Raw genomic sequence first — 26,246 nt, forward strand, 5'->3', positions numbered from 1 at the left:
TCTCCCACACAGTGATCCAGTATGTTGGGGGCCTCCCCTCTCACACCCAGTGACCCAGTGTGTGGGGCCTTCCCCTCCCCCACCCAATGACCCAGTGTGTGGGGCCTTCCCCTCCCCCACCCAGTGACCCAGTGTGTGGCGCCTTCGCCTCCCCCACCCAGTGACCCAGTGTGTGGGGCCTTCTCCTCCCCCACCCAGTGACCCAGTGTGTGGGGCCTTCCCCTCCCCCACCCAGTGACCCAGTGTGTGGGGCCTTCCCCTCCCCCACCCAGTGACCCAGTGTGTGGGGTCTTTTTAATCGATTCCTTGATCAGGCCGAGCAGGTCCTGGGGGATATCAGCCCGTGTCCGGGTGGGCTCAGCCTCATCGACCTCGCCCGTCCCAGCCTCCAGTGTGTCCGACTTGGTGACGAGTGACTGGATTATATCGAGTGGATCCTCCGGCCCTCCCTCAGGCAGGGGTCCTCACACATCCCCGGGAGGTACAGGCCGGACCGGAGGGATCCGTCTCACCCTCCCGAGGAATGGACGGCCCCCGCTGACAGTGTGTGATAATGGGAGGGGGGCAGGATCTGCGAAGGACCCCAACCCCTCTTCCACAGAGGGACAAACCCCACCCCCACCCCCACCTACAAGAAACTGTCTTTATTTGGATGAAGGGTTAAAACCCTCATCCTCCTGGATTGTTACTGTCCGGGGACAGATTTTCAGGGGTTCTGTGTTTTTACCCCCATCAGTGAGACATGGACTGAAATAAGGATAGAGTTTCTCAGTGAATGTACCAGTGAAAGTGTAGATATGGGACTTGTTATCCGAGTTATAAAAGGACACCTTCCCTCCCTCATAATCCAGACAGACTCGAATCTTTCTCGGATTCACACTCAGATCTGAACGTTTAGCACAAGCCCAGTATTCATTCCCCTCTCTCAGTTTCATTGTCCAGAATCCGTTATCTGGATTCAGGGTGATTTTCCCCTTCCTATTGATGGATTCCTTGACCACACCCACATCCCAGTTGGTCTTGTTTCCCACCTCCACCTCCCAGGAATGTTTTCCTGATGTGAATCCCTCTGATCCCAGGACACAGGGATAGCGATGAAATCTCTCCGGATTGTCGGGGAGTTGCTGCCGTTTCCCGGTGTATCTCACGGTGCTCAGGTCCTCAGACAGGAGAAGGTAAGGATGGGCTGTATTAGGGTCGAAGGTGACTGGAGCTGGGAACAGATGGACACGGATAAAATGTTAGTCAGACTCACTGTAACTTTCACAGCCGGTTAGTGATTGGGAAAATCAGCAATGATCCAGAATTAGAAATTCATCCCCCGGGGAAGAGTTTAAACAGCGCACAGGGGAAAGGGGAAGACACTGCCCGGGGGGAAGGTTTTAACCGGACACCACACCCTGCAGTGAGGCTGAGGAAACCCCGTTACAGAGAGAGAGAGAAATGGAGACAGGCTGGGGGGCGGGGTCAGGATGAGGGGCGGGGCTAGGTGGGGGCGGGTGCAGGCTGGGGGCAGGGCCTGAATGGGGGGCGTGGCATGGCCCAGGACGATTCGATGGCTGGTGAGGCCGGGGGAGGAAGGGGACTGGGGGCGGGGCCAGGCTGGGGGGCGCGGAGAGAGAGACAGAGAGACGGAGTGAAGCAACATCAGGTTGTTACAGAAACAAGCAGCCACACTTGGACCGTGCTGAATACAAGAGACGGATTAAAGAGCGAGAGAGTCAAGTCAATGGTGGTTTAGTCTGTGCCGTGTCCCCGGGGCTGGTTGGAGAAGTGAGTGTTCCTCAGTTTGAGGGATAGTGAGTTAGAAACCGGACAGTCCGGCAGCCCCTGTTAGAAGCCCCTGATCCACCAAAACCTGTGGCTCCCCTTGTACAGCGGAGGGAAACTCCAGTCACTGATGACGGGGCCCCACCGAGGGGGCAGCGAGAGGGGAAGCGCTTTAAACCCGGGGAAAAGCAGATCATCCCGACCTGTTTCAATTGTGGGGGAAGTGGACAGTTTGTCCGAGAGTGGAGGAAACCAGTGAAGGGCCAGAGTCAGGGGACTCGGAGTCAAGAGACACCCGAGACAAACACCCCGAGTTTCCAGAAATCCCACAGATGAATGAAATGGTGTCAGCACGAAAACACTCCCCAGGGTCAGGTCCATGTGGCCCAGGGAGAGGGTGTCCCGGGAAATTCAGCAGGAAGGGACTGTACCCAGCTTGAGTATCCTTGTCCACTCAGGTATGATGAGTGTGATAGACAATGTGTAGATATTATAGTGGAGGGAGAGAAAGGTAATAGAGACAGGAGTGTCCAACACGGGAGTAGATTCACCCTCTCCTCTGATCTACAGGAGGATCCATTATATTGGGAAGATTTACAGCTGATACAGGGGCTGGAGCGATATCCAAACCCTTCGGTTTTAGGGTGGGACCCCCTCCAGACAAAGTGGAAATGGGTTTAGTGAGATGACGGCCATCGGGGGGCCGGATCGGCGATCAGAGGCCGGGTCCGGTCATCGGGAGGCCAACAGATACCGGGTCTGACCATCAGGCGACTGGGGGAGGTGAGGGGGGGATGCGCTTGTCAACCAATCTCCCGGCAGACTGAGAAATCAGTGCATGTGCACTCGCCCCACCAACGGAAATCCCTTGACTCTGTGATACACTCAGTGCCGCAAATTCATTCAACTAAACTCGCCCAAAAAACAGATGGGAAAATCTCCCGTATTCCCGCCTGTTGGGAGCTTAGTTTTTGGGGAAAATCATCCCGCCCCCGTGTCCCAGCCGCTAAACCAACAGACTTTCCTAAAGATCATGGCGAAAGAGCTGGAAAAGGCAGTAGCCTCTCTAGTGGAACAGGGAGTATTGGGACTGAGATGACAAATGTGAAAAGGCTTTCATTAAACTGAAAATGGACTTGCAGACTGGCCCAGCTCTGGGAGCTGTGGACCCCGACAAGGACTTTTATCTGGAAGCTGCAGCCACTGACATCAGTTTCAGTGACGTCCTTCTGCAGGAAACAAACAGTCACTTGTGACCGGGAACCGATGTGAGCAGAGTCCCAGCAGACCTGGAAAAGGGATTTTCCACCTGTGAGGGACATCTGTTAGTGAGCTGTTGGACAGTGAAACATTTTACTGTTTTCACCCACACCCAGTCTCTTACATTACTGACCCACCACAATCCAATCCAAATTAGACAGAAGAATCAAAGAAGGAACAGGTTCTAGTGTCAGAATAACCTGCTGGACTTTATTGCTAATTGGGAAACACATTAAAGTAAACAGAATGGATTACCCTAAACTCACAGCTCATCTCAACTATCCGGGAGAAGTCCATACTTGTACCATACAGGGTGTTTGGGAAACTGGGGAAGGATTCAGGGCAGGAATCCACCCTGAGGGATGAGATATTTATGTTGATGGCTCTAGTTTTCTGGAAGAAGGAAAAAGAAAAACAGAATGCTGATTAATGATCCACAAAAGGAGGTTGAATGGACAATATACCTTCCCAATACTGTTGAGTGTTCAGCAGATGGAGCTGGTCCTGTGACTCTCTGACCTGACAATTCTATATTTTAGCAGAAAACTGACTGAAGTAAAATCTAATCTGTTACAAATACAATTATATATTTATTTTAAAGACAGCTCCTTTCTCCTCGTTCAGCACTTAGAATTTTTGAGTGCAATCCGGTTTGCTCCATTAGAAAGTGAACGGGATGATTGTAAAGTTTGGCACTGAGTGTGAAACTGATTTTTAATCCCACACATGATTTTCTGGGAGTGGCACAATGCGCGCCAGGCGTGGTGAGGTTGGAAAATCACCCCCATGATCGAACAATTCTGTATTTGAACAGAAAACTGACTGAAGTAAAATCTAATCCGTTACAAATACAATGATATATTTATTTTAAAGCTACCAGTCCCTTCTACTAATCATAGAACTGTTTAATAGCTGGTGTCAGGAAGCTCACACCCACCTGTATTAATCACCATCAGCATCTTTTTCCACACTCTGTACTGCAGTGAGCAAATGTACTTCCCCACATTTATTAAAGGGTAAACCTTCTGTGGCTCTGGGAGAGTTCGCTTCACTCTGAAACAGGAGATAAAGGTCAGTGTTGGATCATTCCAGACTGGGGGAGAAATATGTTAGAAATAAAAATCACATCAAGGGTGTAAATTTTACCTTTTCTGTGTATCCGGAAATTTCTGTGGAACAAGAACAATTATTAATGTTTGTGTTTGGAGAACATTTTATCACAAAAAGAGACTGAATTCCACAGAAAAGTACATTTAAAATATAGAAAGTTATGGGACTGCCTCTTCCTGTCCTCCACAACATTACAAATGACTCCAGCTTCCTGCACAACACAACTCACAGAGTTACAATCCAATTGTAAAATCCTGATCAAAGTCCGATTGTTGGATTTAATTTATTGTTTAACAAGATTCACTTTAATATTTTCTTTGGGAACTGTTTTGACCAGTCCTCTGTCCCTTTCATCATCAAGTCTGATTACCCAAAAATGCTGGGTATATGGTTCAGAGCAGCTGGGGTGGGTGCCAATATTTGGAAGGACCACATTGCCAAGATAAAGCAGAAATTGCGCATGTGGGAGCAATGATCCCTCTCCATTGCAGGCAAAAACCAGGTCACCAGGTGTGAGATACTGTTCGGGTTGCTGTTTGTGGTGTGAGTCGGGCCCATACCCCGATCCTCCCCCATAACAGTCACCTGAGCCTTCTTCAGATTCATCTGGAGATCCAAGATCGATTGTGTCTGAATAGATACCATTCACAAATCTCTGGATAAGGGAGGGAAATATGTACCTTCATCCTGATGGCCATCTTTATACATGGCTGAATCAAGCTGTATATAGTTCCTCAGGACACAAATACAAAGTACCGCCAAGTACTGAGGTTCTACCTATCCCCGATGTTGCAAAGGATGGATCTGGTCACATTTCCACAGAATGCTCCAAGTAGTTGGATTATGCTGTATCACCTGTCCCTCATAGAAAAATGTGTCCAGAAAAAGCACTTTTTTAAATCCATAAGTCCATCAAGCAGCAGTCTACACTGAATGTCCTCGAGGCCCTGAGGGAAACGGAAATGATGGATCCTGTCGGATGGTTCCCTGAGCAGACTGTCGAAGTTATTTGTGGGCAAAGAGACAGTCACAAGGAATGTGCCTTTGCATGACAGTCTGGAGAGAGATGTAGTGGTGTTTGTTGAGGTTCATCCCAAGTAGCTCCGTGACACGGGACTCTGTGCTCTACGAGCTGTTCACAGGGACAGCCACCGCAGTGGCACAATGGAGAAAGGCCATTGTGTAAGACCATTCAGCCAATGACAAAAGGGGCTCGTAACGATCAAACCCCTCAGACTGTGTGCTTAATTCTAACTCTATAGAAATGTATTGACACACTGCAGAGTGCAACATGACCAATGTCTATTGTTTGAAATGAATTGCACTCTCTTTAATGAAAAGATATATTTTTTGTTTATGTGTCCAACCCAATCAAAGTCCAATTCAGAGTCTCAGCAAGTGAGACATTCCCAATCCAAGCTGACAAGACAGGCTTCTCACTACCTGCCTTGGGTTTGATTGTCATGATGTAGAGATGCCGGTGTTGGACTTCCACACACCTGATGAAGGAACACCGTTTCCGAAAGCTTGTGGGATTAATATCAAATAAACTGGTTGGACTCTCACCTGGTGTTGTGAGACTTCTTATTGGGTTTGATCTTCATGATCCAAGCTGATTGGAGCAGGCATTGCACCTCCTCCAAGGCTCAATCTCATTTGCATCTTAACCAAAAGGCCGAGATACTGCTTTAAAAAATTGCTTCAAATGAAGCCTTAATGTAACCTTGTGACCTTAAACAAGTTCAGCACATCAGTACCACACTTGATTTTAGCCAAAAGACCGAGGATTGAAACATTTGTAATGTTCTCATGAACTGAAGCACATCAGATCATCAGGAACTCTGGACAATATGTAAACATCACTGCACTTTACTGTGATAATAATTTGAAATTTTGTAAGACGTCTTTCAGATACTGTACAAATAAAGTATATTTTTGCAGATTCAAAAGTACTGCTTGAGTGGATCCTGGACTGTAGTTCACATGCCTCAGACCGTTAGGGTCCTGGACCAGAACCCCAAGGTATATTACGAAGCCAGACCAGACACCAACAAATTTTCCATTTTTGCATAACTGTGAGGAAAGGATACTTCACTCTAGGAGTCATTCCACTGACAAATTAGGGAACGTTTGTCAAAACAAGTTTTATTCACAACACGGTATAAGCGTGACTCTAATAAAGTGGAACAGCTTAACCAACTCTTAATAGATGAACAATCTTTAAACAAGAAAAGAAACAACTCTACTTTCCAGTATATCACAATTTCAGCTCCAAATAAGCAACATTATTCTCACAGTCTTAAAAACCACTTTAAATCCAGTTAGCAATTACAAATGTCTTTGCTGGAATGAGTGTGGACAGCCTTGGAGTTTTCAAAGGGAGCTTTCAGAAACCTGCAAAGCTCTCCTAACTTCAACCTGAACTGCCAAACTTCAACTCCTTTCTGCAAAAGTCTTTTCTACTTCTACAGACCCAGGACTACACATAAACCACAATATCACCGAACCCTGTCAATCGCTCTAATCTGAAATCCCAGGAGAACTTAAGGAAACAAACTTAATTCTACTTAACCTAATCACTTGTATGGTTGAAGACTAATTATTCTGCTCTCCCAGGGCCTGAACTGTATTCCCTCCAGTCAGACTAGTCACCTTTAGAAAAAAAGCTGGACTTAAAAACATTCCCCAAAACATAAAATAACTGCTATGGATGGGATTTTGCAGCTTCACTCATCCCGAAACCATAAAGTCACGCCCAAAGTCAATGGACCTTCCCACTGACCGCTCCCTCACCCGTGCCAATTCCTATGGCGGGCGAGGAGGCAGACACGTACATCACACAGGCCAACTCAGGGGAGAATGGTCTGACCATTCTGAGGATTTCTCACTCAAAAATGAAGCTAATTATCTGCATTATTTAATTCGATGAAACTATCCTTCTGTAATATCACACTAAACAAGCTCCAGATTTAGTCATTTCCATGTTAAAGACAGCCATTAGTGATCTTGGGTGTGAGACAGAGAAATCCAAATGTCACAGGTGATTGGGGTAATTTTGGGCTGTGAGTTTTATATTCTAGATTTTGACGACAAAACCTCCTCATTTTTCAAGACAGTGAAGTAGAGAAACATAAAGAAACAGTTACCGTTAAAAACTTGATATTGTCCTGTTCACTCAGCTCTTGTTCAATATTCTGAACAGTGACTGAAAGCGATGAGATTTCCTCCGTTATCTTCTCAATCCTCTCCTTCATCTCCTGACTCTTTTTCTCTTTCTCCAGTTTCAAATCTTCCAACACAATCCTCTCTTCCTCACGGAGAAACTGGTGAAGTTTTTCAAATTCAGCTTTAATCTGTTTCTCTGTCTTTACACTTTGGTCCTTTGGAAAATATCTGTGAGATTGAAAAATCAAATGAGGATGTTTAAAAGGTTGTTCAGCCTGAGCAGTTCTGTTCTTGTTGGAATGTTAGAGAGAAAAACATTCCCAATCCTGTTAATTCCCAATCCTGATTATTTATTTCTTCTCCATGTCTGCATGGGTTTTCTCCAGATGATCCGGTTTCCTCCCACAGTCCGAAAGATAGAATCATAGTGTCATAGAGCTTTACAGCATGGAAACAGGCCCTTCAACATAACTTGTCCATGCCGCCCAGGTTTTACTATTAAGCTAGTCTCGATTGCCCACATTTCATCTATATCCCTCTATACCAGTCATACCCACATAACTGTCTAAATGCTTTTTAAAAGACAAAATTGTACCCACCTCTACTACTACCTCTGGCAGCTCGTTCCAGACACTCGCCACCCTCTGCATGAAAAACGTATCTCTCCGGACCCTTATGTATCTCTCTCCTCTCACCTTAAACCTATGGCCTCTACTTTTAGCCTCCTAGACCTTTGGAAAAAGATGTTGACTGTCAACCTTATTTATGCCCTCATTATTTATAAACCTCTTTAAGATCACCCCTAAGCCTCCTACGCTCCAAGAAAAAAGTCCCAGTGTATCCAACCTCTCCTTATAACTCAAACCATCAAGTCCCAGTAGCATCCTAGTAAACCTTTTCCGCCCTATTTCTAATTTAATAATATCCCTTCTATAATAGAGTGACCAGAACTGTACGCAGTATTCCAAGTGTGGCCTTACAATGTCTTGTACAAGTGCAACAAGACGTCCAACTCCTGTAATTCAATTTTCTGACTAACGAAACCAAGCATGCCGAATGTTTTCTTCACCAGATGTGCTGGCTCGGTGCATTGACCATGCTAAGTTCTCCCTCAGTGTACCTGAACAGGTGCTGGAGTGTGACAACTAGGGGATTTTCACAGTAACTTCATTGTGGTGTTAATGTAAGCCTACTTGTGACACTAATAAGTAAACTTTAAAAACTTGAAACTTTATTGAAATGAATATGAGTTATTATATGCAGAAAAAACTATTCTCTAATACAGCAAGACCAAGATTACCAGATGATATTGATTCAGAAGATGGAGCTTATTTTATATTAATAAAATGAATGCAGTGAAATAATTGATTATAGATTAGTTGCATTGGACAATAGATTACCAGATGATAATTTATTCAGGAGAGGATTCTCTAACTGAGGATCAATTTGCTGACTTCTCAGTTTGGTTTATTGGTGACTATCTTGAAATTTAAACTTCAAATAAAACATTTTCCCTGTATCTACACCGTCAAACCCTTTCATAATTTCAAAGAACTCAATCGGGTCACCTCACAGCTTCTTTTTTCCAGCTGGTTTGACCTTTCCAGAAAGGTATAATCTCTGAGTTCTGGGGTCATCATATACATATATCTTTTGCACCTTTTCCATTTTACAATATGGAGATCAGAATTCTGCACAGAACAATTCTGGACATCAATAATTCTGTACAAAATGTAGAACAAAAGATGAGAATTACCTGAATGTGGGTTAATGTTTCCTCAAAGTCACTCTTTACATCATCACATTCGTCCTGCTTCTCTTGGATCAGATCCAGTTCGGTTCGCAGTTCCTCCTGAACAAAGAATGATTAGTTTGTACATTTTCAGAATTAAATACCCCAAATTGAATACCATAATGTTCAAATTAAAAATCTGAACACTTTTATTATGAGGCTCTTTTTGTTTCACGTTCAGCAGTTTTACTGAAAAAGAGACTTGCTGTCAAAACTTTTCACCTTGCACTCATGGGACAACTCACAAGAAATTACCAACAGTCAGGGAACAATTTAAACTGCATGAGAAGAGAGTACTGAATGGTTGGCAAGTCAATTCTGATTGCTGGAGTCATTGCCATGGAGAATGCAGCATGTAACAGGTAACTTCCTGGATTGAATCTGCAGTTCACCAATATTTCGAAACAATCCTGATTGTGTTCAGAATTACGTTGCCCAATTTAGGATTATCAGTCAGGCTCACAATATGGCTCACTGACATATACTGGAAGCCACAAATATTCACACACAGTCCCTGTCCTTAACCGACACAAGGAGCATATCCACACATTCCACCTTTTACATTCAAACAAAAGTTTGAGGAACAAATATTCCCCGGTTCACTCCCCCAGGGCAATACCTTGACCAATAGAGAAAAACCTGTCAAGTTTGAATTTTAAACAGAAGTTCAGTCACACCTTCGCTCCCTCCAGAATATTCCAACTCACCTCCTGACTGCTGTGGAGATCTGATCCAATATTTTGGTGTAAAGTGTGTCACATGAATACGTGGTGATATTATCAGAGGCATTTGGAAGATTTTCCCCTGCTTCTATCTGGGGCTGTCAGCAAGCAACACCTCTGTAATAAAGCTCCACTAACTGGTTACGTACCCACCATGTGGCAACCTTTTCATTACTCTGTCTTTGCTGTTGAAGTGATCGGATCACTTTAGTATTATAAATAACCATCTTTGGTTCTGTTAAGTTCTGTAATCAGTTTTTATAACGATGTAGTTCTCTTGGCTTTTATTTCGATGAACATAGAATGTACTCTGCTGTTTTTATATGTGTGTCCTGTAACCAACTTTAACACATTAATAATCTTTCTGCGCTGATTCTATATAAAATACATATACACTTCCTGTAATTTCTGGAAGTTTGTGATTTTTGTAAGGCTATGCACCACTCAGTTCTCTCATTATTTTTAATTATTTCATATCAAACACTGGCAGATATGACAAAAACAGGTAATTACAAATTTGTTCTTTCAAAGCACGCTGATAAACATCTGTCTTAATGAGAGCTCTACTGAACAAACAATATTGATATCTTTACATCAATTAGGCACCTGGGAAAAAGAGCCCAAACATTGAGTATTACTGACAGAATACAAGCTTGTATCTCAAATCTTTCTCTTTCTCTACACCCGAACCATGACTGTAACACTACATTCTGAACTCTCTTCTTTCTTTCTCTATGTACAGTATGCTTTGTCTGTACAACACGCAAGAAACAATACTTTTCACTGTACGCTAAATACATGTGACAATAATAAATCAAATCAAAAAACCAAATACATGGCTGCCGAAACATTCTAAAGACATCTGTAATCTCAGTGGAAAATCATAAAATTGAATAAAATGACAGAAAAAGATATAAAGGGAGGAATGATCCCACAAACAATTGACACATTAGAGGGCCAATCAGAAGTCAACAGGGAATGACCCATAGATGTTGACAAACCAATCAGAAACTGATCCTGCACCATCTAAACCAATCAGGGACTGATGGTGTGCTGCTCAAGCCAATCAGAATTCAAAAACATGATTAATCAGGCAGATGGGCTGTGGTTTGAAAGAATGAAAAGCTTTGAACTGCCAGGCAGGTGCTGAATTTGAAACCAAAGAGACTGCTACCCAACTGAGAGCAAGAGAGCTCAGAACTGAAAGAGACAGATAGACAGAGAGAGAAGAGCAGGAAAACTCAGAACTGACAGAGACAGACAGAGAGAGAACATAAGAACATAAGAAATAGGAGCAGGAGTAGGCCATCTAGCCCTTCGAGCCTGCCCCGCCATTCAATAAGATCATGGCTGATCTGTCGTGGCTCAGTTCCACTTTCCCGCCCTCTCCCCATAACCCTTAATCCCCTCTCTTATCAAAAACCCATCAACCCGTGTCTTAAAAATATTTAGCGAGGCAGCCTCCACCACTTCAACGGGCAGAGAATTCCAGAGATTCACCACCCTTTGAGTGAAGAAGTTCCTCCTCAACTCCGTTCTAAACCGCACCCCCTTTATATTGAGATTAGTAGGGCAAATACATGGGTTTATGAGGATAGGGTCTGGGTGGGATTGTTGTCAGTGCAGGCTCGATGGGCCAAATGGCCACCTCCTGCACTGATGGGATTCTATGAATCCGGTGAATTGATGCAATGACAATCTCTCTGTCAACATCAGTAAAACGAAGGAGATAGCCATCAACTTCAGGAAGCGTAATGGAGGGCATGCCCCTGAATACATCAACAGGGATGAAGTGGAAATGGTCGAGAGCTTCAAGTTTCTAGGTGTCCATATCCCCAACAACCTGCCCTGGTCCCTCCAGACCGACACTATAGTTAAGAAAGCCCCACCAAAACCTCTACTTTCTCAGCAGGCTAAGGAAATTTGGCATATCTGCTACGTCTCTAACCAACTTTTACAGATGCAATATAGAAAGCATTCTGTCTGGTTGTATCACAGCTTAGTATGGCTCCTGCTCTGTCCAAGACACAAGGTACTACAAAGGGTTATGAACGAAGACCAGTCCATCACACAACCTCCCATCCATTGACTCTGTCTGCACTTCCTGCTGCCTCGGAAAAGCCGCCAGCATAATCAAATACCCCACGTACCCTGGCATGCTCTCTTCCACCTTCTTCCGTGGAGAAAAAGATCAAAAGGCTGAGGTCACATACCAACCGACTCAAGAACACCTTCTTCCCTGCTGCCATCAGGACCTACCTTGCATTAAATTGATCTTTCTCTCCACACTCGCTGTGACTGTAACACTACATACTGCATTCTCTGCTTTCCTTCTCTATGTATGGTATGCTTTGTATGGCGTGCAAGAAACAATACTTTTCACCTTCCACTAATACATATGACAGCAATAAATGAAATTAACTATCAAATCAAATCTGATCAGCCGAGTGTTTCAGCATTTTGTGTTTTTGGGATTGCTGCCAGTACCAGGTATCCAGCAGCAGGAGGCGACATTGCACTGTTAAACTTTACTGACCTTTGAACAGCTCGACATCACCATCTTCTGGCTGAAATCGGCACTACAATGAACTGCAAGGGAAAGTTCAACACTCTGGGCTTCAACACTCACCGCTCACAAAACAGGCTTTGGAGTCAATTGTGGGAGCAGAGTGAGGAATGGAAACGGGGAAGAAATCCCAGCTACAGACTGGGAAACAGGGGAAGAGATGGAGGATGGGACTGGTTGTTTGATTGACTGAAGCAGGGAGTAAATGAAGGAAGGAGAGACACAAGATATTTAATGTACTTTATATCTAAATCCTCTGACATTTCTATTTGTATTGTTTTTGTTTACAGTCTGATGGGGATTTTACAATTTGGAAATTAAATATCACATTTAGTAACAACCTGTTGTCAATGGTGGTTTCTGACACCCAACCCCTGACCTCTGCCCCTGACCCAAATCACTGGGTCAAGTCATTGTGCTGTCAGGGATGGTGTGACCACCTCAAGGACCCACCCATTTTCCAGATCTGGATCAGAACCGGAGCAGATTCTCAGAAACTGGTTTTCATCCCCAGTCCAGAAGAAAGGATAAAGTTTCTGGGTGAATTTTTTCCCAGTGAAGGTGTGGAGATGGGACTTGGTGTCTGCATTGTAACATGAAACTGTCCCAGATTCATAACTGAGATAAACTCTGACCTTCCCAGGGATCTAACTGACAGGGAGGTCACTGGGCCAGTGCATAAACCTCTTCCCGGTGTCAGGTAGACTCCCCTGCTCCTGTTAACATTGAGGGTTGTTGTAGAAGCGAATGCAGCCTCTGCCTAATGTGATAGTGGAGTGGGACTGGAACCTGACTTCCATTCCCATTGCAGTTCAGTGAGAAACTACATCAGCCGACACATCCCAACCTGCTCAACTTACCTTCGTTCAAGATCTTGATGGTATGTGGGCAGAACAATGATAATAAGAACATAAGAACAGAAGAAATAGTTTAACAGTCAGCAGTGATATTGGCAGCTCCCAGGAAACTTTGGGAATTCCTTGATGGTGAGGGAATGAGGGAATCCACTGTCTCACTGGCAATGGTCTCAAAATCATTCCCAGAGCCACCAAGTCACCACACTCCATGTCATCAACCCTTGTGACCCACTGACTCACCACATAGAGTGAATGAGTTGATTGGACTCTCCAAGCAGCCTTGCTTCAAAGAACAAAGAAAATTACAGCACAGGGTCAGGCCCCTCACCCCTCCAAGCCTGCACTGACCATCCTGCCTGACTCAACTAAAACCCCCTACCCTTGTGGGGACCATATCCCTCTATTCCCATCCTATTCATGTAGACGTGAAGAAGCTCCTTAAAAGTCACTACCGTATCCGTTTCCATTACCTCCTCCGGCAACGAGTTCCAGGCACCCATTACCCTCTGTGTAAAAAATCTGCCTCGTACATCTCCTTTAAATCTTGCCCCTCGCACCTCAAACCTGTGCCCCCTAGTAATTGACTCTTCCACCCTGGGAAAAAGTTTCTGACTATCCACTCTGTCCCTGCCTCTCCTAATCTTGTAGACTTCTATCTGGTTGCCTCTCAAGCTCCATCGTTCCAGTGAAAACAAACTAAGTTTCTTCAACCTCTCCTCATAGCTAATGCCCTCCATACCAGGGCAACATTCTGGTAAATCTTTTCTGTATTCTCTCGAAAGCTTTCTGGTAGTGTGGCGACCAGAATTGAACACAATATTCCAAGTGAGGCCTCACTAAGGTTCTATAAAGTTGCAACATGACTTGTCAATTTTTAGACTCAATACCCCGGCTGATGAACGCAAGCATGCCGTATGCCTTCTTGACCTTCTCCACCTGTATTGCCACTTTCAGTGACCTGTGTATCTGTACACCCAGATCCCTCTGCCTATCAATACTCTTAAGGGTTCTGCCAAGTCCTCATCGACCCTTTCTGGTCCCTCTTCAAACAACTTCAGCAAATTAGTTAAATGGGTGTCAGCACAGTGGCACTGCTGCCTCACAGCGTCAGTGACCCAGGTTCAATTCTGGCCTTGGGTGACTGTGTGGAATTTGAATATTCTTTCTGTTTCAGCGTACGTTTCCTCCGTGTGCTCCTGTTTCCTCCCATCTGCTTAGAAGAAGTTCTAATAAATAAGTGTTGAAGCAGATACTAAAATCTGTCGACAGTCTGCCGAAGAACCAAGTTCCAGACCCAGAGTCCAAACCCAAGAACCAAATCTCAGAACATGGGGGCAGCTCAGAACAGAGGGGGTGTCAATGGCAAAGGCAGCATTTGTTGCCCATCCCTAATATCTACACAGACTAATGCAGCCATTCACTGACACAAACTGTAATGCACCCTTCACTAGTTATTGGAAGTTAGTAAACCAGTTACAGAATCAGCTTCCCGGAAAGAAACAACGGTGTTCCAGCACCACCAGGTGGCCAAAGTCAGTAATGCAGGAAAAATAAATCTGTGGAGTCCCGATCTCAGGCAGCAGGAGGCGGTGTTGCTCCATGTAAAATAGGATTTTTTTATTAAAAGTATTTTTATTCATTTAGCCTCATAAACATCAATACAAAGAAAACCTTGGAGAAATATAATCAGATAGTACGGACTAAAATCCTGATATCGCCTTTCAGGCAGGAAATCAAATTCTGTGAACGAATTGAATATTGAAATCAATTTGAGGTCCTGAGTAACATAAAGATTCTGAGAAGTTACTGGGTTAAAAATAAATCCATAGTTTGTGGTTTTAGATTTACTATTTTGTTGACAAGTAATGTTGTTGCATCAGGTAAACTGTATTGATATAATCAAAAAATTTCATCTGTTGAAATGAAAGCAAAATTCTGCTGATGGTGGAAATCGTCTGAAAAAGATTCATATTCCACTCGAGATGTTAACTCTGTTTTTCTCTCTCCACAGACGAGACCGGCTGAGCATTTTTCCAGCACTTTTGGTATTAATTTGATCTGCGGGTGAATTGAACAAGGAAACATGTTGTTGCAGTTTCACCGCAAGCCATTAGGTGGAGCTGCTGCATGGATTTTCAAAATCTCATTTGATTGCTGCAATACCATTCTGAGCCAGGGGGAGGTGGTGTTGCTCTGTCTGATTTCACTTTCATTCTCACATTCTAACTATCCACCAATCCCCCAGTTATTAATCCAGGAGAACTTTCTTTTCTTCTCTGTACTCGGAAAACAGCCCCAGATTTTTGAATTCACCTTTTGGCACACAGCAAGATCCCAAACTGGGGAATTTCACTCTCGCAACCTGGGTTTTTGAACATTGTCCAGACTGGCAGTGTGGAATTTCCCGATAGGGACTCGGTGTGTGACAGGAACATGGAATTGGGAAGTCCAGGCTCATGTTTATTTTCCCTCCTTTGTTTCTGATCTAATTCTCTTTCAGTTGTGAAGAAAGGTGCTGCTGAACTGTCTGATCAGCCGAGTGTTTCAGCATTTTGTGTTTTTGGGATTGCTGCCAGTACCAGGTATCCAGCAGCAGGAGGCGACATTGCACTGTTAAACTTTACTGATCTTTGAACAGCTCGACATCACCATCTTCTGGCTGAAATCGGCACTACAATGAACTGCAAGGGAAAGTTCAACACTCTGGGCTGAATGGTCACTGTGATCACCGCTCACAAAACAGGCGTTGGAGTCAAGTGTGGGAGCAGAGTGAGAAATGGAAACGGGGAAGAAATCCCAGCTACAGACTGGGAAACAGGGGAAGAGATGGAGGATGGGACTGGGTGGTTTGACTGACTGAAGCAGGGAGTAAACGAAGGAAGGAGAGACACAAGATATTTAATTTATTTTGTCCTTCAAACTTGTGTGTTTTAACCTCTAATAGCGAATGAAAACACTAAGTCGACTTTGAATGTTTAAACACAACTTTCATTATTCTGGTCTCTAACACAGGTTCATCCAGACTCAAAATGTTCGGTCTAACTCTCTCCACAGATCTGTCAGACCCACTGAGATTTTCCAGCATTTTTCTGTTTTTGTTTCTTTATTTTTTAGCTACTTAGAAACTAGTCATTTCCTGCAATGCAGAAACTAAATACTCTCTATCCGTTGCTGAAATTGAGGCTGATTTCCACTTGCATACGAAACCTGGCCAGGATTTTGCCACGTAACTATCAGTCTTCTTTTGTTGTTTTCTGTGAATGTTGGTCCAGATTTTGCCTGAACACAAGCTCTTTGTTAGCATTCCTATACCTCAATGGGTCTTTGGCCGCCAGCCAATGAATTGATCAAAAACTGTTCGATGAGGCCAATCAGATAGACCCAGCACAGAGGGTCAGGACCCACCAGACCCCATCATGTTTATGCCTTACTGCATGTAGCCCACATTCCAGTGCCCAGATAAGGACACACTGGCTTCCCTCCTTCAGCGCTTTCTTTGGAATAAGTCTCAGGCCAGCTTGGCCACAGGAAATCCTAGCGTGCTTACAACATTGACCAAAAACCTGCTTTACTTGATTGAAGTTGAATCTCTGAAAGTTATTCGGCTACAGTCCTTCCTCTTGATCCCTGAAGCCACAGGCAAAATGGATCACTTACCCATGACCAAATCAACATGGAAGTGAAAATCAAACTGCAAGACAATCAAATAAATTCATTCAAATTACACAATATCAGTGTTATATCACATACATCACTTAATATATTACATAAAGCATTCCTGTTTACACCACCATAACTCTGCAGTTAACTGTTTGGTTACCTCTGTCTTCCATTTAATAACCCATATTGTTACCACAATTAAATACAACAAGGTGGAAAGATTATTAATTGTTGAAGGCCTTTTAATTTGTACCCTTCAAATAACCAGACCAAATCGCAGAGTTCAAATCAAGGTTGAGGACGGGTTCCAAATCTCGAATCTTTAGTCTCAGACCTAACCTCATCTATCAGATCTCTGGAAAGAATCTCACCCTTCATCCACCCTTTGACTGAGGCCCCAGTGGTCTTAGTTAACCCTTCAGTTACCTGATTCAATGTTTTTATGAGTCCATCACCCTGTAGGTCTGTGGCAGTGAGTGCATTCTCGGTTCCACAGCCTCCACACTGTCATCCCTTTCCGTGGCAACCCAAGAGGAATAGCCATTCAGTTCAGACAGTTGTACTGAATTAAGTACCGAGTTTTCACTCCCAAACAATCTCCCAATATCGCCCAGTACATCTCATATCTGTGATTCAGGAGCAATTCTGAAAGTATTGTTGGTTACCCCTAGAGACACCATTGTCACATCATGTAATAAAGTTTTAGCTTTCCCAGTCCTAACTAACCCATCAGGGGGAGGCTCGACCGTGTTTGGACATTGGGTAGGTTTTTGATATCCACAAGTATTAAGCTGGTAATACCTAATATCTCTACAATCAAGTCTTATCTATTACTTGTTTACATAGTTCTTGACAATGTTGGCCAGGTTCTGTGACATTGAATAAATATCTCCACAAATCCAGTATTTGAATCATATTATATCCTTTTGATAACTAAATGACCCTCTGAGTCTATCTCAACTGATCATCCCAACTCACAGGGTTTGATGAATATGCTCCCCTTAAGCCTTTTTCAAAACTCCATCCTAAGAGGGTGAACACTATACTCCTGCCCCATCCTTTTTTAACCCATCCACCCCCTGGGTCAGCAATTCGAATTGACATGCCTGGTTTTCCTCAGGGGACAAAAACCTCATGCTCTGTCAGTTCCTCCCCATGATGGCTCGATTACTTGTGTTCGATGATTGGTGGGGGTGGCTTGATGCAATATCCAGATATTGAGTTTCTTTATCCACTCTCCTGTTCCTCCGGTGAGTAGCTGAACGTACACCATTCCACGATAGTCATCAGAGTAAACTGGAACCTGTGAAAACATTAATGCTGGTCCCCACCAGACGGGTGGTCATCAGGTTTGTTCGGGTCCTCATACATTTTTAACAGAGTATAATGCTTCCACTGACTTCCTGTCTTTGTATCTACAAATCTGTACGTATCACCTGTTAGAATTAGTTTGTCCAGTCCATGCCACCACGGTTGGAGACCGCTGCCCTCACGCCCCACCTTTACCATCACCCTTGAGAGATATTCTTCATTTTTCAACTTGATGATCTCTCTCCCAATCCTGCATTGCCTGTCAGTCTCTAACTTCTGAATCAAATATAGTTGTTTAATTCTCTCACGTACTCTCGATTCTGCCTCTAAGTGGCCCTGCATTGCTTCCACCCTCCAGTTGCTGACATTTTTAGCTAATTGAAAGAATTTATCTTTAGTTTTGTTTATCAAACCCCTTCATCGAAGCCTTCGATTGAATATCTGAGGAGAATGATCCCAGTTTCTCTAGATGTACAGTTCCGATTACCATATTTGACTGAACTACAGTGTGCACTGTCAGCTGGCAACCCAGCTAAAGACGATCCTACAGGAAAGTTCCCCTTTATACCTGTGGGAGGGAGGTGGGCCAGATCACTCCTCCAGCCTTCTCAAATCCAGCCTTTGCTACAGTATCTATAGTTGTCTGATCTAGACACCAGGCTATTTAACAATCCAGCAGCTTACTGATTGCTGCTCTGCATTTATTTGGCTGTAATTATCTCAACCATTGAAGATGGAGGTTATGACAGAATTTTACAGTCCCTCTGCCCATTCTCAACCTTGACAGTGAGGGAGAGTGTAAAATTCCTTGATGGGCTGACAAGCTGGACTCCTGTCTGCTCCAACCTATCTGCAGTTTTACACTAAAGTGGGCACGGTCTCAGCCAGTGCACCTGGTCTTGTCCTAATTGAGGTCTTAGGCCAGTTATTGACCGCTACGGGGCGCTCCCCACCCAGCTTCAGTTTCCAGGCTGCCGATCAAAGTTTCCAGGTGTAGGGGAAGCCCAAAAGCAAATCAGATTCAGATCTTGGTGGGAAGATGGATGACACCTCCAACAAAAGCCCCCTTTTAACATCAGTGTCCCCTCCCCCTGCTTCAGGCCCAGTAGCTGGAGGACCTGCTTCCTCACCTACCCCTAGCCTCTCCACCACTACCCTCTGTATTCCTCTCTGTTCACCTCCCTAGGCCTCCTTCAATTTTTTAAAAGAATCCATTAACATTGGGAGACAGAACATTAAATATCTCTTTGAGAATGTCGTGGGTTGTTGAATTCAGATTGTTTTAGAATGTGGTGAATGGTCTCCGCTGCTGTGGTTGATTATGTCACAGCTTTCAGAAACTGAACAGAGTTTTCAGAGCAGATTGTTGGACGTGGATTGGACTGCAGCCTCCTCAGTGAGATGGAAGCTCTTCATAAAAAGATTTCTTTTTTCAGCTTTGTATTTACAGAGCATGTCCCAGGAACAGCCGTGTATTTCTGCAAAGATTGAGTTAAGAGACTGTGGTGGAGCTGTGTGCTGTGCTGAGTTCCCTCTTCAATTGGGAGCATCATGTTTACTCTCTTTGGTTTTATCCTTGGCTATTTCAACACCAGTCATGGGAGTGTGCCTCAGGTCAGTCTTCACTCAGCTCCCTTACCTCTGTCCCCATCAGAATTACAGAATTGTTACAGTGCAGAAGAAGGCCATTTGGCCCACGCTGACTCTTCAAATGAGCAGTTTACTTAGTGCCATTCTCCTGCCGTCTTTCCATAGCCCTGCACATTCATCCTTTCCAGATAACAGCCTCATTCCCTTTTGATTGAATCTGTATCCACCACATTCTCAGGCAGTACATTCCTGACCTGAAATCTCCTGCTGCATGAAAAAGCATTTTCTCATTGTGACTTCTTCTCTAGCCAATTATTTTAAATCGATGTCCTCATGTTCCTGATCCTTTCAAGCGTGGGAACAGTTTCTTCCTATTGGCTCCATCCAGACACCTCAGGATTTTGAATACTTTTCTCAAATCCCCTCCCAACTTTCTATTCTCTGAGAAATCAGTTGTAATTTCTCCAGTTTGTCTATATAACTGATGTTCAGCATCCTTGGGGCCGTTCACACAGGCTTAAGCACAGAATCCGAGGTGACACTTCAGTGCTGAGAGAACAGTGATTGTGTTTTAAGTCTCCCTCTGTGGCCTATTGATTCACAATGTTTTTGATGTTATATAATTTTACAGGAGTCTCTGGAGTAGCTGCCATGAACTTATTCCATTGTACCGATTAACCAAAGAAATATCACCAGCAAGACATTGTAATTGGGTTGTACTCAGTCTGACCTCAGGTAACACTAGGGCCATCTGCATCACCTGATTTAATTTGGTTTATTATTGTCACATGTATTAGCATACAGTGAAAGGCATTGTTTCTTGCGAGCTATACTAAGCATACCATTCATAGAGTAGGAAATGAGAGAGTGCAGAATGTATTGTTACAGCCATAGCTAGGATGTAGAGAAAGATCAACTTAATACAAGGTAGGTTCATTCAAAAGTCTGATGGCAGCAGGGAAGAAACTGTTCTTGAGTTGTTTGGTACATGGCCTTAGACTTTTGTATCTTTTCCCCGATGGAAGAAGGTGGAAGAAAGAATGTGCACAGGGTCCTTCATTATACTGGCTGCTTTTCCAAGCCAGGGGGAAGTGTAGACAAAGTCAGTGGATGAGAGGCTGGTTTGAGTGATGGATTGGGCTACATTCACGACCTTTTGTAGTTTCTTGCGTCTTGGGCAGAGCAGGAGCCCATACCGAGCTGTGATACAATAAGAAGGAATGTTTTCTGTGGTGTATCTGTAAAAGTTTGTGAGAGTCATAGCTGACATGCCAAATTTCTTTTGTCTTCTAAGAAAGTAGAGGTGTTGGTGGGCTTTCTTAACTATAGTGTCAGCATGGGGAGACCAGGACAGCTTGTTGGTGATCTGGCCACCTAAAAACTTGAAGCTCTTGATCCTTTCATCCCTGTTGATGTAGACACGGGCATGTTCTCCTCACGCTTCTTCAAGTCGATGGTAATCTCCTTCGTTTTGTTGACAATAAGGAAGAGATTATTGTTGCTGCATCCGTTCACCAGTTTCTCTATCTCATTCCTGTCATTGTCTGGCCCACTACGGAGACTGACACCCAGCAGTTACAGCTGGCAGGAGGCAGGATGATGCTGTGAAATTATGGGATTGATCTGTTAGAAAATTTTAATCCCGCAGATTGTCAGTCGTTCTTCATTCGATCCCAGATAGAAGAAGGGAAAGATTCTCTCAGTGAAAGTGTGGGGAGGGGACATGTTGTCCCCATTGTAAAATGTCCACCCTCATAGTCCAGGTAAACTCCGATCCTCCGGGGATTCGCACTCAGGGCGAGGATGGTATTAGAAGTGGTGAAGGCAACGTAGACTTTGCTGGGACTCAGCCACACAGCCCAGTAACCAGTCTCGGGTCTCAGTGCAAATTCCCCTTTCCTGTCTGCAGACTCTCGGGCTATTCCCACCCCCCACCAATTCTCATTCCCCACCTCCACCTCTCAGTAATGTCTCCCTGTTGTGAATCCTTCTGATCCCAAGACAAAGGGCCAGAAATCAACCCTCTGCGGGGTGTCAGGGAGTGGCTGCAGCTTGTCTCCGAGTCTCACACTGGTCTGGTCCTTTGACAGGATCAGCAGGGATTTGCTGGATTCAGATCGAGAGTCAGAGAGGCTGGAGCTGAGGAACAGTTAAAATAACACAGTCAGTCACTTAATTCCTTGCTGTTTTATTCAAAATCTTTCTTTAAGAGCCCATTTATAGAAACATAGAGAATAGGTGCAGGAGGAGGTCACTCAGCCCCTGGACCCTGCACCACCATTCAATATGATCATGGCTGAACATGCACTTTCAGTATCCCATTCCCGCTTTAACCTAAGAACATAAGAAATAGGAGCAGGAGTAGGCCATCTAGCCCTTCAAGCCTGCCCCACCATTCAATAAGATCGTGACTGATCTGAAGTGGATCAGTTCCACTTTCCCGCTTTCTCCGCACAACCCTTAATTCCCTTGTCTATCAAAAACCGATCTACCCGTGACTTAAATATATTTAGCGAGGCAGCCTCCACCACTTCAACAGGCAGAGAATTCCAGAGATTCACCACCCTTTGAGTGAACAAGTTCCTTCTCAACTCTGATCTAAACCACACCACCTCCCCCCCCTTATCTTGAGGCTGTGCCCTCTAGTCCTGCTATCCCTTCTAAGCAGGAAGAATCTCTCTACCTCTACCCTATCCATCCCCTTCATTATCTTATACATCTCTATAAGATCCCCCCCCATCCTTCTAAACTCCCATGAGTACAGACCCAGTCTATTCAATCTCTCCTCATAGGCCAACCCCCTCATCTCCGGTATCAGCCTAGTGAACGTCCTCTGCACTCCCTCCAAGGCCAATATATCCTTCCGCAAGTGCAGCGACCAAAACTGCACACAGTACTCTCCATATCCCTTGATCCCTTTAGCCGCAAGGGCCATGTCCAGTTCCCTGTCAAACATATCTCATGAACTGACCCCAACAGCTTTCTGTGGTAGAGAATTCCACAGGTTCCCAACTCTCTGAGTGAAGAATTTCTTCCACATGTCAGTCCTGAATGGCTGACCCCCTTATTCTTAAACTGTGACCCACTAGTACTGGACTTTCCCAACATTCTTCCCGCTTCTAGCCTGCTCAGTCCCATCAGGATTGTATATGTTTATGAGTTTCCCTCTCATTCTTTTAAATTCCAGTGAGAACAAGCCCAGTCGATTCAGTCTTTCTTCATATGTCAATCCTGCCATTCTGGGAATCAGTCTGGTGAACCTTCGCTGACTCCTTCGCAAGAATGTCCTTCCTCAGACTAGGAGAACAAAACTGCACACAATACTCAAGGTGTGACCTCACCAAGGCCCTGTATAACTGCAGCAAGACATCCTTACTCCTATACTCAAATCCTCTTGTTATGAAGGCCAGCATGCCATTAGCTTTCCTCACCGCCTGCTGTACCTGCATGCCAACATTCAGCGACTGTTCCACCATAACACCCAGGTCACGATACACTCACCCTTTTCCTAAACTGCCACCATTCAAATAACAATCTTCCTTCCTGTTTTTACCACCAAAATGGATAACATCACATTTATCGATAATATATTACATTTGCCAAGTATTTGCTCACTCAGTCAGCCTGTCGAAGTCACCCTGCAGCTTCTGAGCATCCTCTTCACAGCAAACACTATCAGCCAGCTGAGGCTCATTTGCAAATTTGGAGATACTGCATTCAATTCCTTTGTCTAAATCATTAATGTATATTGTGAACAGCTGGGGTCTCAGCACTGAACCCTGTGGTATCCCACTAGTCGCTGCCTGCCACTCTGAAAAGGACCCATTTATTTCCACTCTCTGCTTCCTGTCTGCCAGCCAATTCTCTATTCATGTCAATACATGACCCCCCAATGCCATAAGCTTTAATTTTGCTTAATAATCTCTTGTGTGGGACCTTGCCAAAAGCCTTTTGAAAGTCCAGACATACAACATCCACTGGTTCACCTTTGTCCACTCTACTCGTCACATCCTCAAAAATTCCAGTCGATTTGTCAAGTGCAATTTCCCTTTGATATCTCCATGCTGACTTGCACTGATGCTGTCACTGCTTTCCAAATGCTCAGTTATTATTACATCCTTAATAATTGACTCCAGCATTTTCCACACTACCAGTCCCATTTTCTCTCTCCCTCCATTTTTAAAAAGTGGGGTTACATTAGCTATCCTCCAATCAGTTGGAGCCCTTCCAGTGTCTATAGAATGCTGGAAAATGATCACCAATGCATCCATTATTTCTTGGACCATTTCTTTAGTATTCTGGGATGCACAGCATCAGGCCCTCGGCACTTATTGGGTTTTAATCCCAGCAATTTCCCCAATACAATTTCCTGACTAATAAGGATTTCCTTCAGTTTTTCCTTAATGCTAGACCCTCTGTTTTCTCATATTTCTGGAAGGTTATTTGTGTCCTGTTTAGTGAAAATATTCTCAAAGTATTTGTTCAGCTGGTTTGCCATCTCCTCGTTGCCCATTATGAATTAACCTGATTCTAACTGTAAGGGACTTACATTTGTTTTCACCAGTCTTATTCTCTTCACATATCTATTGACGCTTTTGCTGTCAGTTTTTATATTTAGAACATAGAACATAGAACATAGAACATAGAACATAGAACTGTAACATTTGCTGTAAGCTTACTCTTGTATTCTAATTTCCCTTTCCGAATTAAACCCTTTGTCCTCCTCTGCTGAATTTTAAATTTTCCCAGTCCTTGGGTTTGCTGCTGTTTCTGGCCAACTCATGGGAATTGCCAGGAATTCCAGTATTATTGAAATCTGCTCCAACCTGAGGGTTACATTTCTGGGATCACTCTGACTGTCCAATGTGGTGAGAGTTGAGCAGGGACTGGGTCCACATTCTGTTTTATTTTTACAGTTTACAATATTAATCCTGGAGGTGTTGATACATACATAAGAAATACATAGTTACATGAACAAGAGGCCATTTGGGTGGCAGGTTGGCACAGTGGTTAGCACTACTGCCTCACCGCCTGGAACCCAGGTTCAATTCCCGGCTTGAGTCACTGTCTGCGTGGAGTTTGCACATTCTCCCTGTGTGTGGGTTTCCTCCAGGTGCTCTGGTTTCCCCGCACAGTCCGAAAGACGTGCTGGTTGGTGCATTGGCCATGCTAAATTCTCTCTCAGTGTCCCCAAACAGGCGCTGGAGTGTGGCGATTAGGGGATTTTCACAGTAATTTCATTGCAGTGTTAAAGTAAGCCGACTTGTGACACTAACAAATAAATGAGGTTCCTCAAGTCTCTCCACCATTTAACAAATTCTAATAGTTCTCAATCCACATCCCACCTACCCACAATATCAACATGCCCCCTTGCTCACCAAGAATCTATCAACCTCTGCCTTAAAAGTATCCAAGACTTTGCTTCCATCACCTTTTCAGGAAGAGAGTTCCAAAGACAACCCTCTGAGTGAATACATTTTGCCTTATCTCCATTTTAAATAGGCAATCCTTATTTTAAAATAGTGACCCCCCCTCCCTCCCATCTCTGCTCCCTGCCCCTCCCCCATAGTTCTAGTTTCCCCCACAAGAAGAAACATGTTCTCCATATTCACCCTGTCAAAACCCCTCAGGATCTTATATGGCCAATCAAATGATATCTTATTCTTCCAAACTCCAGCAGATACAAACCTGGTCTGTCCAACATTTCTCCATCAGGCAACCTCCCCATTCCAGGAATTGGTCTCATAAAACCTCTCTGAACTACTTCCAATGCATTTACATACTTAAATAAGGTGACGAGTACTGTACACAGTACTACAGATGTAGTCTCATTATTGGTCTATACAACTGAAGCCTAACCTCTCTACTTTTGGATTCAATTTCCCTCACAGAAAACAATAACATTCTATTTGCTTTCCTAATTACTTGCTATCCCTGTGTATTAGCCTATTGTGATTCATGCACAAAGATACCAAGATCCCTCTGCACCTAGGAGCACTAAAATTTCTCACCATTTAAATAATTTTTTTATTCTTCCTGCTAAGATGAACAAATTCACATTTTCCAACATTATACACCATTTGCTGGATCTTTGCCCACTCATTGAACTTATCAATATCTTTTTGTAGCCTCTTTATGTCCTCTTCACAACTTACTTTCCTACCTATCTTTGTGTCATCAGCAAATTTGGCAACTATCTCATCTACCTCTTCATACAATTTATACGAACTGTAAACAATTGAGGTTACAGCATTGATCCCTGTGACATTATTTGCTGCAAACCTAAAAAAGACCTATTTATGCCTACTCTATGATGTCTGTTAGACAAACAATCTTCTATCTGGCCAACGTTACCCCTATAACATGAGCTTTTATTTTTTGTAATAATTTTTGATGTTGCACAATATTAAGTCCACATCCACAGCTCCTTCCTCAAAAACCTC

At 43.9% G+C, this 26,246-nt stretch overlaps 1 protein-coding gene across 1 annotated transcript in view; it reads right to left on the reverse strand.

Annotated features, from left to right (window-relative positions):
* Positions 1–644: 644 nt before the first annotated feature.
* Positions 645–26,246, reverse strand: part of LOC145337231 (zinc-binding protein A33-like) — a 129,706-nt gene continuing 104,104 nt past the window's right edge. The window contains exons 2-6 of the mRNA XM_080182023.1: positions 9,062–9,157; positions 7,287–7,520; positions 4,177–4,199; positions 3,968–4,083; positions 645–1,213 (exon numbers count right to left, since the gene is read on the reverse strand). Coding sequence (XP_080038149.1) covers positions 645–1,213; positions 3,968–4,083; positions 4,177–4,199; positions 7,287–7,520; positions 9,062–9,157 — 1,038 coding nt within the window. The remainder of the gene's footprint in view (positions 1,214–3,967; positions 4,084–4,176; positions 4,200–7,286; positions 7,521–9,061; positions 9,158–26,246) is intronic.

This window comes from Carcharhinus amblyrhynchos, unplaced genomic scaffold, assembly GCF_965287045.1.
Source record: "Carcharhinus amblyrhynchos unplaced genomic scaffold, sCarAmb.v2.hapA scaffold_45, whole genome shotgun sequence".
Taxonomy (NCBI): domain Eukaryota; kingdom Metazoa; phylum Chordata; class Chondrichthyes; order Carcharhiniformes; family Carcharhinidae; genus Carcharhinus; species Carcharhinus amblyrhynchos.